At 43.3% G+C, this 13,493-nt stretch overlaps 1 protein-coding gene across 7 annotated transcripts in view; it reads right to left on the reverse strand.

Moving 5' to 3' along the window:
* LOC114792082 (roundabout homolog 2-like) overlaps positions 1–13,493 on the reverse strand; it is a 138,416-nt gene that overhangs the window by 34,741 nt on the left and 90,182 nt on the right. For 4 of the 7 annotated variants that reach the window (XR_003750091.1, XM_028982937.1, XM_028982935.1 and 1 more), the window contains exons 3-8: positions 9,079–9,236; positions 7,909–8,029; positions 7,353–7,491; positions 3,462–3,598; positions 1,456–1,467; positions 591–715 (exon numbers count right to left, since the gene is read on the reverse strand). Coding sequence is in view for 6 of the 7 variants with exons in the window: in XM_028982937.1 (XP_028838770.1) it covers positions 591–715; positions 1,456–1,467; positions 3,462–3,598; positions 7,353–7,491; positions 7,909–8,029; positions 9,079–9,236 (692 nt within the window). In the remaining variant the exon portion in view is untranslated. The remainder of the gene's footprint in view (positions 1–590; positions 716–1,455; positions 1,468–3,461; positions 3,599–7,352; positions 7,492–7,908; positions 8,030–9,078; positions 9,237–13,493) is intronic. The other 3 variants (XM_028982938.1, XM_028982936.1, XM_028982940.1) reach the window with 1 other exon arrangement.

Raw genomic sequence — 13,493 nt, forward strand, 5'->3', positions numbered from 1 at the left:
TTTTGTGTGTTTTCTGTGTGTGAGATCATTCTGCATAGGCAGCTCCCCTGCTCTCATTCACTGTTCATCAGAGACTTCAGGCTCTTTTATCAGTTGTGTAATTAACATGAGGGAGAGGGTGAGATCGCCCGGTGCGATCGGGCCCTCGGCTCGGTGGTCTCAGCACCACCCTCTCCCTGCTGCAGGATCCTATCTCTCAGAGTTTAATGAGATTTTCTTTCATCCAAACTCCTCAAAGCGGTGCAAGAGGGGGAGAGGAAGGGCATTAGCCGGATTCAATTACACCTAACGACTCTAATACAGTAAATTAATGTGAACGTTTGACAAATGACCCTCAGAGCCCTTCTCATGGAGGTCTGATGACCACTTCATTACCCTGCGCTACGATAGGAAAGATAGAATGTCAGACCCCAGCCAGCCAGCCAATCAGATGAGTGCATTTAACCATCTGAGACCATTACTATTAAAGAGGGAGGAGCTACTCAGCAGTTTTACCATTTCATGCTTAATTACAATGAGATAATATTCCATTTTTGGAAGTACATTGCAATTTTTTTATATTTACAAGAAACAAAAATATGTGTGTGTACCTGGCTCCCCTCTCTCTGCCAGAAGACTGCAGGTTGAGGGTTTCCTCTGGTCTCACAGTGAAAGGACGCTGTCCGTCCCTGAGCAACAATTTGGTCTCGTGGCCGTACCACAAATTGTGGAGCCTCTGCAGGTCAAAGGTCAGAAAAAAAATAATGTCAAAAACCACTGCTCTGAAAGTAATGCACATGAAAAACTTCTGCAGGGGCCAGCATGCAGTGTTTTATAAGATGGGCGGTCCTCCGATCCCAGTTTTTTGTACATCAGAATCCCAGCTGAACGTTGCTGGACTGTCTCACTGCATTGCTGCAGGGCATGCAAAACCACTCCTACCCATCATGCATCTGTAACACCTGTCTGATTATAAAGAAAATCAAATTCTGCCGTCTGTGTGTGTCCATGCAGATTGAGTGAATGACTGAAGGAATGCTTGAAAAAATGAATGTTTGAGTGTATACTTGGGTGGGTGAGTGGATAAATAAACCAGTGAGTTTAATGTGTGAAAGTGGGTATTTAAGAATGAGTACATGAATCAAAGAATGAGTCAGTGGGTAAATAAATGAATATGTGGGAGCAACTACGGTTGAGTCGATGAATAAATGAATCCAAGGATGAGTGAGTGAGGATTTTAATGAATGAATTAAGGAAGGAAAGAGAGGATGCATGACAGGAAATGTGTAAATGAACCAGAGAAGTGAGTGAGAGAATGAATGAATGAAATGAACGAATGAGAGGATGCATGACAGAAAATGTGTAAATGAACCAGGGAAGTGAGTGAGAGAATGAATGAATGAATGTCAGTGAACATGCTAGAGAATGACTGCTACTTCCCTGATGGCCATGGCTGTTAGAAGGATGGGTACTTACCCACAGGCCAGGCTGGTGACAGAACAATGGGGTGAGAGGAGAGAGAGAGAGAGAGCATGGCAGAGGGAGGAGGAGGAAGAGGAGGAGGAGGAGGAGAGGACAACAACAGAGGGAGAGAGAAAATAAATGTAATTCAGAATGAATGATATGTGGCGCTAGGCACAAAACTCCATCAGGACAGAGGGGGCGGGGGGTGGGCGGTCAGCGGCGGGGTAGAAAATCACCACAGCGGCTGGATAGCATGTTTTTTAGAAACGCACGCATCCATGATGACATCAGAGGCTTGGTAAATAAACACGGCTGAGGCCAAAACACATCTCTCAGGGTAAGCTAAATCATTTCTGCGCTGAATAAACCTTTTAAAGCAACTTCAGAGGAGGCGAACACACATTTCCCGCGACACATCTTCCCATCAGCCCCCGACCCTCTGCCATCTATGCCCCTACAAATCCCGGTCCCAGACCCTGTGCGTTATCACCGCCGCCTGAGATACTGTCATTAATGCGCAGGAGATAGGAGTCCGGTCCTGTTGAAGAACTTAAGACCCCTGGTGTGGGAAGAATGACACACGCAGGAGGGTGGTGGGGGGGTTGAGGCAGACAGCAAGACCCCAGCCGAGATGAATTAACTGGCTCCGAGATCGACCTGCGACCTCCAGCAGGTTCACGTCCACACACTGCAGCTGGAGGTGAGAACATGGCTAGATGTGTGCTCTGCACGAAGCATCGCTTTATAACACATCCAGACCTGATGTACAGTACTAAAGCAGAATTATTCTGAAAATCAGGACCGGCTTTTCAAAATGAATTTCAAAATGCCTGTCTGCTCTATGCTACAGCATCTTTAGTTATTTTTGTGTCCAAAACAACAGATCTATCTATCTATCCATCCATCCATCCATCCATCCATCCATCCATCCATCCATCCATCCATCCATCCATCTATCCATCTATCTATCTATCTATCTATCTATCTATCTATCTATCTATCTATCTATCTACAATGGTGTGAAAAAGTGTTTTCAGATTTGTTTGATTTTAGTGTTACTGTTAGTCACATTTAAATGTTTCAGATCAAACAAATTTAAATATTAGTCAAAGACAAGACAAGTAAACACACAATGTAAACACATAAAGTGATTAAGCCCTAAACCTAATAACTTGTTGGGCCACCCTTATTAGCAAAAACTGTAATCAAATGTGTGTGATAACTTGAGTCTTTTACAGCTCAGTGGAGGAAATTTGGCACACTCATCTTCACACAATGGTTGTAGGCCAGCCACATTGGAGGTTCACAGCAAACGGGCCACTCCAAAGCCTTCATTCTCTTTTTCTTCTGTGTTTTGGATCATTGTCCTATTGCAGAACCCAAGTTCGCTTCAACTTCAGGTCACGAACAGATGGCAAGATATTCTCCTTTAGGATTTTTTGTTGGACAGCAGAATTCATGTTCCCATTTATCACAGCAAGTATTCCAGGTCCTGAAGCTGCAAAACAGCCTCAGACCATCACACTACCACTGCCATTTGTTTTTTAATTGTTATGTTATGTATGATGTTCTTTTTCTGCTTTGTCACACAGTGCCTTGAAGGTTTGGATTTCTTTCTCCCATAATAATAAAACCTTTCACTTAAATTAAACACATTTGGTGTTTACTCGTGTTGTCTTTAACAAATATTTCATGCTTATCTATGTTACAAACTGTCTATGTTAGTTGGTAGACGGATGATAAATTTTACATTAAGTCAAGGAAGGTTAAATTGAGGAAAAGCTATTAAATAGTTTTATTGATCTTTTCTCGCTATTACTTGAATTAAGCTATATTGCATATTTTCAGAAAGAAAAATGCAATTTCTAGTTTATTAATTAGAATAAATTTGAATCCTTCATGTATCCGTTTCTTTCCCATGCAGATGGGAATTCATGTCCTGGTTGCTTGTTTAACAGTATGGCTGCTTGTAACTGGTTAGAGCTTCACTGGTTCAGTGGTAAACCCTGCTTGCTCACCTCTGACAGTGAGGGTCGCTGACGCCTCCACCTTCCCCACCCGGTTCTCTGCCACACAGGTGAAGGTGCCCTGGTCCCCCGTTGAGGCCTTCTTAATCCTCAGAATGAAGTCTTCCTTTTCATATTTCATCTCGTACCTGGGGAGGGGAGAGATACCAAGTCAGGGCGGAAGTAAAGAAAAAAAACAACAACACCTGTTAAAAACACACATATGCAAGCTGTGAATGTGGGGTAAAAAAAAAAAAAGAGTAATAGCGGCGATCAGGCCTATTTTAAAGAATAAAAGAGTGTATTCACAGCTCCTGAGGCCCATGGAAGACGATTTGGTACAGTAGAGAAAAAGACTGTCAATTATGCAGAGATGAAAGGCGGAACAAAATGAAAGGTGCTTTCAGCTGGAACCCTGACTGCGCCCTGCTTTCAATATTTATGAAGAAGTCTCTCTCTGTGTGTGTGTGTGTGTGTGTGTGTGTGTTCAAACAGAGTAAAAGGGGGGGAAAGTGGGACACACCTCTAGATGCACATCACCTTCATTCATTGATGAATCTCTAATTCACTACCGGTATCTGCTAATACCAAGGAAACTGCTGGGGAAGCGGACATAGCAACAGGGGAGAGGGGAGCTTCACAGAGCTTTTTACACTCTAATAACCTTCAGTAACAGTTGCTGAGAGCAAAACAGGGGTCAGGCATTGATTAGTGACTTTTTTCAACTTTTTTTTTTTTACAGATTAAAGGAACCAAATGTGCAAGGTCAGGCAACGCATTCACTTCAAAGTTTCTGAGAAGAAGAAAGAAAGAAGTCACTCGGGATGGTTTGCAAAGGTCCTAGCACTGGTGAGGAGGCTCATGAAGACCACCAGCCCTTTCTCCAGCTCTGACCTACATAAAGAAGCCCCCCGTGGGCCAAACTATAGAAGGGTGGAAGAGAAGCTGGAAGTAGGGCATGCCTCTGCAATCAGACATAACATACACGGGTACAAGCCTACACACAATGCCAGACAGAAACACACACACACAGGTGGGTGTTATCCAGACAGCATGCAGTGACACAGTAGTTTAGCTTTCAAATCTACAGGTAGTGCCAACCACAGGGAAAAGTAGCACTGCGAGCCCTTATCTAACTAAAACCAAAATTAAAATGCCCATACTACCGCCATATTGACTGATGTTGGCCACAATGACCAGGCGCGGGAAAAGGGAGACACTGATTGGTAGTTGTTGCACAAATTTAGGTGTGATTGAGTAAATATACCCAAAGCTGATCATCATTATCAACCTGAACTTTATCACAGGCACTAATCTTATACTGTATATACTTATACTTATATCTTATTAGCAAAATATGGTATAGTAGTAACCTAGCGGTTAGTGGAATGGACTCAAAATATTGTTGTATATGTAAGTCTGCCAGGACTCCCAGTCCTAACAAAGCATTTCTACCATGTTGGATTCTATATAAATACCTAAAAAAGCAATACATTTTACATATATTGTTGATTGGCAGCATTTTGGATTCAGTGTTTTATACATATAACCTTTTAAAGTCTTAAATGTGCATTACATTCTTGAGATATATTAGCTAATATCAGGGTCAGTGATTGAAAGGCCGTGATTGAAAGGTTGCCGTGTCAAATCCTGAGCTGCCAAGGTGCCACTGAGGTGCCACTGAGCAAAGTACCATCCCCACAAACTGCTCGCCGGGTGCCTGTCATGGCTGCCCACTGCTCACTGAGGTGATGGTTAAAAGCAGAGGACACATTTCTTCATGTACACCCTGTGCTGTGCTTCACAATGACAGTCACTTCACCTTCATCAAGATACACTAACACTCTCTGTCAATTAGGTATTTATATTACACATTTTTGCAAAAGGCCCTTAATGCCTTCAGAGTTCATCTTTATTCCAGCAGTGTTTTGCCTACACTGGCATGGCCACATTTCCAATTTAAATGAAGCTTAGTGGAAGAGCAAGTCCTAAAGGGACACGGAGCGCTAATCAGCATAAATAAGTCTGACTTGGAGCACGAGTGGGATCATGATCAGCCAGTCAGCTCCACAACAACAAAGGCTGCAAAGAACACAACAATCCAAAAAAAGTGCAGTATGACACATACACACAAGATGTGGAAGTGATAGCAGTGTTTCACTGGTCCTGAGTGAGGAGGTGTGCTGAGGTCCGATGCGGAGCTCTGTGCTGTAAATCCGGTTGTGTAAACAGATTAGTCAGGCCGCTGGCCATGCTGGACACGCACCTCTTTGGTAATGATTTAAAATGATTCCTATAATGACATGGGAGTGCAGGTCGGATAATCGTATTATAGCTGTCAGCACCAACACGGGTACTGGCCACATATCACACCGTCCTTCCATACACACGTTTCATTATTAAGTCTGAACATTACAATACAGGATCCACCCTGGTCACCAAGCATTTCACAAATTCTCACATGGGAAATGCTACCAGATTCTCAGAATGAAAATAGGAATATACTGAATACATTTTTCAGAAATCTGCCCATGCAGTGTACATGAGTCTTTATTGTGTATGTCTGTAACTGTAACTCTTTGTGCTTAATGAAAAAAGCTGATTCTAATTCTGTATCATTTGGCAAACTGGGCCTGTGTCTGTTGAATTATAAATGTAGATTAAATGCAGTGTGTGTGCATGGTTGTGTTTAAGGTCAAGCTCTTGTTGTTGGGAATGAGGCAGAGCCATTTCTTATTCCTTTCTCCAGTCCTTGATTGTTTTGTTTTTTTGCACCATTCTTTACTGTCCATCATAATTACATTAATCATCTCCATCTGTCTATTGCTTCTGCCTTCACTCTATATTTCTGCTGTTTGCTTTGTCCTACGTCTTTAACCTCTATTCACACACACCTATATGCACAATCAAAGTCAGGTGTTGCTGCCGTTTGTCAGGTGAAAGACTCATTAGGTTTGCTTCACCGCTGCCAACCCCACCCCTCTGTTCAGGAAACCCCGACTGTGTGTGTTGATGAGACCTGCTGCTCCCTGGGCCAGGCACTGTCAGCACAAAACTGTGCACAAACACACACACACTATCATCTCTTTGTACTATGAGCACATCTATATAAATAACAAATGAAGTGGAAGTTCCAATATACACAGAAATAAAACACACAGTTCATTTATTTTCCCTATTTTTTGATTAAGCATACTGACTGACCTGGACTCTAAGCTTGCATGACCATGAAATCCAACCATGCCCTCCAGTCTACCCTAAACCATCCCCAAATAAAACCCCCTACCACAGCCACCCGCTGCAAAGCAGTGACCGTAGCAGCCCCTTCAGATACAACCAAGCCTCGATCCCCAAAAGACACAACCCACCAACCCCCACCCCATCATAATGCAATACCCAGGAGGAACTCTGGAAACCAGAATAAAAAACAAAGTCACAGTTGAGCAAACACACTGAAACATTCTCCATTACACACACAGACACATATAAGCAGCAAAAATATAAACACTGTCTGTAAACCCTTCTCACTGGGGCCACTGAACACATTTATTACAAAGGAATTCTCTGCCTGCATGCTTTAAAAAATACATTTTACTTTTATGGTTAATCGCAAATTTTCACTCTCTAGACCTGCTTGGGGCACTTTTCATAAATTAGTTACGTTTCTTATTTACTGTGTAGATATTTTCTGTACCTGCTCAATCTGAACGTCTATGCATGGTCAACCTTTCCAAGAACATTTTTGAAATGTAGTCAATGGATAAAAATTTCCTTTTAACAGAGACATAGACAGACATAGGGGAGGTCTAGCGGTTAAGGAAGCGGACCCGTAATCAGAAGGTTGCCGGTTCGACACACTGTCACTTTCACTTTCAAAAAAAATTACAGAGGAGTTCCTCTCACCTTCCTCGTGGTATGTCATTGTCATCCTTCCTCCAGCGTGATGTGGGGGAGGGGTCCCCTTGAACCTGGCATCTCATCTCCACATTCTCGTCCACCAAGACCACCTGGTTCACCGGCCGTCGCACAAATGTGGGTCTCTCTACAAAGTCAAACATTTCAGCAGAGGCCCACTGTAACACACTGAGATGATTCACAGAGTAGCAAGTTCAGACATTGCATTCTGATTGGCTAGGAGCCATATCATTGCACCTTACTTACCTTGTCACAGCGTGAAGTGACGAGCATCTGTTTTCTACCTGACTATGGGATGAGTACTGTTGCTTAGCAACACTATCATCTGGAACTATTATTCAATGCAGAGGCTAAATATACTTTTGTCTAATAGTTGCCAGGTATCATTGCTTAATTACACAAACTAATTAATCTCCACCTTCAGACTGTGAATGGTTCAAGGCATTTTTGGGAATGTGACTGAATTTCTTCATTGATGAACACAGTAGCATGAAAACTTTTTTGAGATGCATTTGAATTAATCTCTACAAATGCAGATTCTTACCAAACACAGATAGTTGGGCCATCTCACTGTCCCTCTCGCCCACCATGTTGGTGGCCACACAGACGTACATGCCAGCATCACTCTTCCTGGTGTTGGCAATAGTCAGCTTCCCTCCACGAATCTGAAATGCAGGGAAGACAAAAATGCAAATCACACAGAAATCCGACAGCGCTGGATCGGGTGGTTGTTGCTTATTTAACTCACAAATGAAGAAATGATTTCAAAGTTTTTCAACAATTTTTTCAAGGGCAGATTAATCAAACATGGCATCCCAACAAGCTCAAAAGGTTCAAAAAACCAACTGTGTCCTCTGTCACTGTCTGGATCTCATCCTATTTAAAATGCACCTCCAGCTTTGGGCCCAAGCAATGAAGGCACAGACCTCGCAGAAGAGCAGAGTAGGTTAGAACAGTGAATGGAAATAACCGGCCCCCTTGCCTGACTGTTGCCTAATCCACAATTTTCTTATCTGGTCCAACGAGTCAATGGGATATTTCCTATTAAGAAGAAATTTTCTGTAACAGTAAATCTATAAAATTAATTATTTTGTTGAACATTAAATATTATTGTCTAATGTATAATCATTTTCATCATTTAAAATATATCCTAATTTATTTCATTTTAACAATTGAAAATATACATATTCAAATATTCACCCAAAAATATTCATGTTTGCGTGGGCTGCTGGATGGTGTGTGCCTTGTGTATGGAGTCCCTGTGTCAGATTGGGATTCTCACTGGAATCCACCCACTGCACACGAAGTAGAAAGGTGACTATAAAAATTATGCATATGTGTGAGTGGGTGATGCATACGCACCCTACGGTGGGCTGGTGCCCCACTCTGTACCAAATGTCCCATCTGGATTGGTGGATGGTGTGTGAGCGAGAGAGTGCTGCCATTTCAGGTGTTATAAGCCTAAAATGCCTGATTTCATAGCAACTTGTTCTAAAACAAAATTCTTTGCAACGCTTTTAGAAATGATTGGCCAAAAAATTATGTATTTATATAAACCATAATCATCAAATACACTGGAAAAATGATGGTAGTGACATTGTGAAGACTGGTTTGATTTTTTGCTGAATGAACAAAGAAAGGTCCTACCAAATTCATGGTTATTTGGTTGAATTTGTGTTGCACATGCACATAAAATTGTGTGTAATGAACTCACAGTGATCCTGTCGTCCTTCAGATCCAAGCGAGCTTTATCTTTCTTCCAGTAGGTGGTTGGCTCTGGGTGCCCACGAGGAGGCTGGCAGTCTAGTGTGGCCGACTCTCCCACTGCCACCACCACGTCCTGGGGGTTTTGCCTGAAGTCATCACGGAGCACTGCGAAAGAGAGGGAACAGAGGGGAAGAGGTTATGGAAGGAAGAGATTGCTGCACACAGTCAAGGTATGAGTCAGAGTCTGGGAAAACCAAGAACTGTGCCGAAGCCAAAATGCATGAATGCACTGGGGCTCTACGGTGCACCTCAGTGGCACCTTGGCAGTTCAGGATTCAAACCGGTAACATTGTGATTACGGGTCCGTTTCCTTACCCACTAGGCCACCACTGCCCCACTTTCAAATTAAGGAGTGAGATATTTACAGAGGGTCAGAAACAGAGAGAAGGAGACATGACGCCTGAGTAAAACAGCAGAAGGTCTAGCAACGCTTTACATGTTCTCTATACAATAATGGACAACGGGCAGCTTAATAAAACACAGAAAATGTACTGAGGTCCCGCAGTGCAATTCCTCAGTAGAATTCTGACACAAAGACAGACAGAAGTGGGCAGATGTGTGAGTATTTGTGTGTTTTTTGGTACACATGTGTGAACTGTGTGACCATACATAGAGTAGACAATCATTTGTCCATATGTGTGTGTGTGTCTGTGTGTGTTTGTGTTAATGTTTGTGCTTGTGTGACTTTCTATACATTATACAATATGTGTATCTTTACATGTGTGTTTAGATCTATATGAGAATGTGACCTGATATGTGTGTGTTATTATATGAGCAATATGAATGTAAATGCCAGTTAATGTGTGACATTCGATGTTATATCTTTATATTCATGCAGTATATGCAGTAGCAATGTATGTATGGGATGGTGTGTTTACATGTTCTGAAATTAAATTAGTCAGGATCCAAAGGCAGGAACACATAACCATGTTATTATCATGATTCTCTCAAAGATACAAAAAAGGGTGTGTATTAGAGTGTATATGAGGCTAGTTTTAACCAGCACACACATAAGAGACATAGAAAGACAACACCTAAAGCCAAACTGTCAATCACAGAGCTGAGAGCAAACATATCAGTCAAAAAGGACAGCACAGACCCCACCATGTGTGTGTCTGTGTGTGTGTGTGTGTGTGTGTGTGTGCGTGTGTGCGTCCAATCATACTTCTTCAGAACCTCTCCGGCACACCACAAAAACCAGACTGTTGTCAACTCAAATCACAGATTTGAAGAGATCCTAACACAAAGCGAGAGACTCCAGTCACTTGCACCCTGTCTGCTTTCATCTCCCCCAGAGATAAAGAAGGAGTGCCACACTCTAAACGAGGCCATTAAACACCCAGCCGCTCCCCATTGTCCTCGGAGGCGTTGAAGGCTTCACACGGACTTCTCCCTTGTTAGCCGATTACACAGTGATTCTGGGACACACACACCCATGTCCCAAACCCGCGGCACGCAGCACCAAAACCAAAAACTGGCCGGTGGGAGAAAGTGAAGATGAGCAGAGAGGGAGAGATTGAAGCCATTTGGGGGGGGTTGGTTGCTGCAGTGAAGATGCCTTTTTTCAGCGTGTGAGATGAATTTGAATGAAACACAGCGGAGCAGCGCAGGGTTGAGTCGGGTGGGGGGAATCGACGCACACCTTTGCAAGGGGGGGCGGGGGGTTGGGTAAAGGAAACGGTCGGCGTGCCGACGCACTCGCCGAAGCACAATCACGCGGGAAGCGTTGTCAATTAGACAACATTGAGGGCCACCCTCCCCCTCCAGTGTGGGGAGACGAGACCAAGAGGCTTTGTGTGCTGAGGGTTTGGCAATTACGACAGATTCACGACCGCAATGCTGTTTAATGCCGTCTGATTGTGTTGAGCTCAATTATTTAAATGAACAGGTTTTTATTTTTTTTTATATGAGGGAGTGGGGGGGTTTGGTTGGGGTTGCGTCCCACTCCTTCATTTATGGTTTAAGAAATGAAGCCTGATTCTGAAATGGCTTTCATTTCACCGCACTATAGGGGGGCAGTGAATATAAACTTCTTACGAGGTATAGCAGAACAATGGCATGAAATTGCAGAAGGAAAAAAATCGTTATGTAATTACTCCAAAAACGGGCACGGAGATGGTAATAAATCAAGCGTGGATCCAAAAGATGCCCAATCGGCTTCTCTGCTATAGTCAGTCAGGAGATGGGAAGTTGACAAAAACACACACACACACACACACACACACTCAGAGGTGAGTCCTGTGGTGCACGGCTCCCAGCCACTCAGTGCTTAGCAGTCTCAGCATCGTCTCAGTGTGCACAGTGAATGAAATATAAATGGAAATATATAAAAATACACTATCTGTTGGTAGACTTGCAGCTCATAATTGAATATATGCATGAGGACATGCAGATAACACACAGGCAAGTCTCTGGGTGGAAATGAAAGTGCCAGGCGGGAGGGAGGAACATCAAATTGAAGTGGACGTCCGTGCAAACTCCACATTCACCCACTTCACCAGGGTATTAGAAGCTTCCGGCACCAATGTTATTTAATGAAAACTGGAATCTAAGGAAGCTGTAGAAGCAATTTCTGTGTAACGGGGGGAACGGAACATGGGCATTGAGTGCCTCCCTGCTGATAATGACCATCAACGTTTGCATTAATGGCAACACACGCTAATGCAGTTTGAACGAAATACACATTCGGCGAGCTACGAAAACTAGGTACCCAACGCATTAGGAAATTTCCACGTATTCCTGGCACGGCTGCATTTATTTGGCACCTCATTAAGGTCAAAACAATAATTACATTTACTATGCTGATTGTGCGCAAAAACATGACTAATGGGTCCTTGCTTGTTTCAAAGCTGTTTTAATCAGGCTCGGGAGATGATATGCACGATGAGCACATTTGTACCACGCCATTGTACACATACAACATTTGCATATTAAAACTCTGCAGCGCCGCACAGAACCAAAAGAAGCAGGTTTGACCTGAACGGAGATCTGTGACCCGCACCACTTTAATTTGCACCTTTTGTTAACATTACGCCCAGCATGAAATGAAGACTCTTCCAAACGTGGCCCATTAAATGGGTTCTTATTATCCGGTTTCCACCAACTGATGACACAACTAACTTGATTAAACCGGGTGACCAGCTAGTTAGATATCCAGACGTGTTTTTGCATAATACGAGCAAAAAGTGGCTAAAACATCCACCCCCTTCTGTGATCTATCAACTAGATATATAGCGAGGGAGATCAGATGTCCTCTTTTCTCCGAGAATTTTGGAACTGTCGGGGTTCGTGAGCTGCTTACACATTTGTCACATCACGGGCACCCAACACATGCCTATTCACTTCCACTCATGCTAGTAGATTGGTTTCTCGCCGTCTTGCATTATGTGAATTATTTTCAGGCCACCCCCTTGCGTCAGGAAAAGGATCGTGAACACAACGCCACCGCTTGCCATCCCCTTTTTCACAAGCTCAAATCTGGTCACCCTAATGTAGCACGATAGTAGCAATCGGTCAGTGTCATCTACTACATTTACATAAAAGAAGTGATCACTGGTCTTCAAAATTGACTAATTCTATAGTCTGAACTGACAGGCTTTTTTGTTTTTGCAAGGCAACAGTGGCGCTAACAACTGTGACAATGTACAATGGGCACTGAAAACAAAGACTCAGCGACTATGAACAATGCCATTACCGGGAACTGTATCGTTTCTGGCTTTGTCTTTGTACTCCTGTCTTTTCCTTTAAAAAATGAGGCCCAGCCAAAAAACAGATGATTCTGTGGAAAAAAATGAATGGCTTCTGGTTCGGCCTTAATGTGTGTTCCCTTCGCCCGAAATGAACCGAGGGTGAAAATAAAATAACTCACAGACATGCAAGCGCTGGAGTGCGAGGGCGCCTGGGAGAGAACAATGAGCCGGGGTGCGGCTAAAGCACTGCAAAATCACCACCACCAGGTCCATCGTATTACTCAGCCAATTGTCCAGAGAAAGACTGCGTACAGGTCTGCGCTGCATTATCGAGTCGCCATGCCGTTACTGCACAATTCAGCTGCTGTGGCTACATAATTCAGCTGCTGATCCATTATACTGGCATAAAGGCGATTAGATCACATGGCAATCTGGCTATCTCGGGTTCTGCACCCCACTCCACAAACTATCAATCCCCAGTGGAGCAGGAAAGATTGCCTCTTAATAAAAAAACAAAAAAAACGATTAATGGTTCTACAAAGTGTAGTGGCAGCCTAGCAAGTAAGGAAGCAGTTCGAATGCTGAACCGCCAAGGTGTCACTGAGTAAAGAAACCGTCCCCACACACTGCTCCTTTCATGGCTGCCCACTGCTCACAAAAAGTGATGGTTAAA

The sequence above is a fragment of the Denticeps clupeoides genome, chromosome 6, assembly GCF_900700375.1.
Source record: "Denticeps clupeoides chromosome 6, fDenClu1.1, whole genome shotgun sequence".
In the NCBI taxonomy this organism is placed as follows: domain Eukaryota; kingdom Metazoa; phylum Chordata; class Actinopteri; order Clupeiformes; family Denticipitidae; genus Denticeps; species Denticeps clupeoides.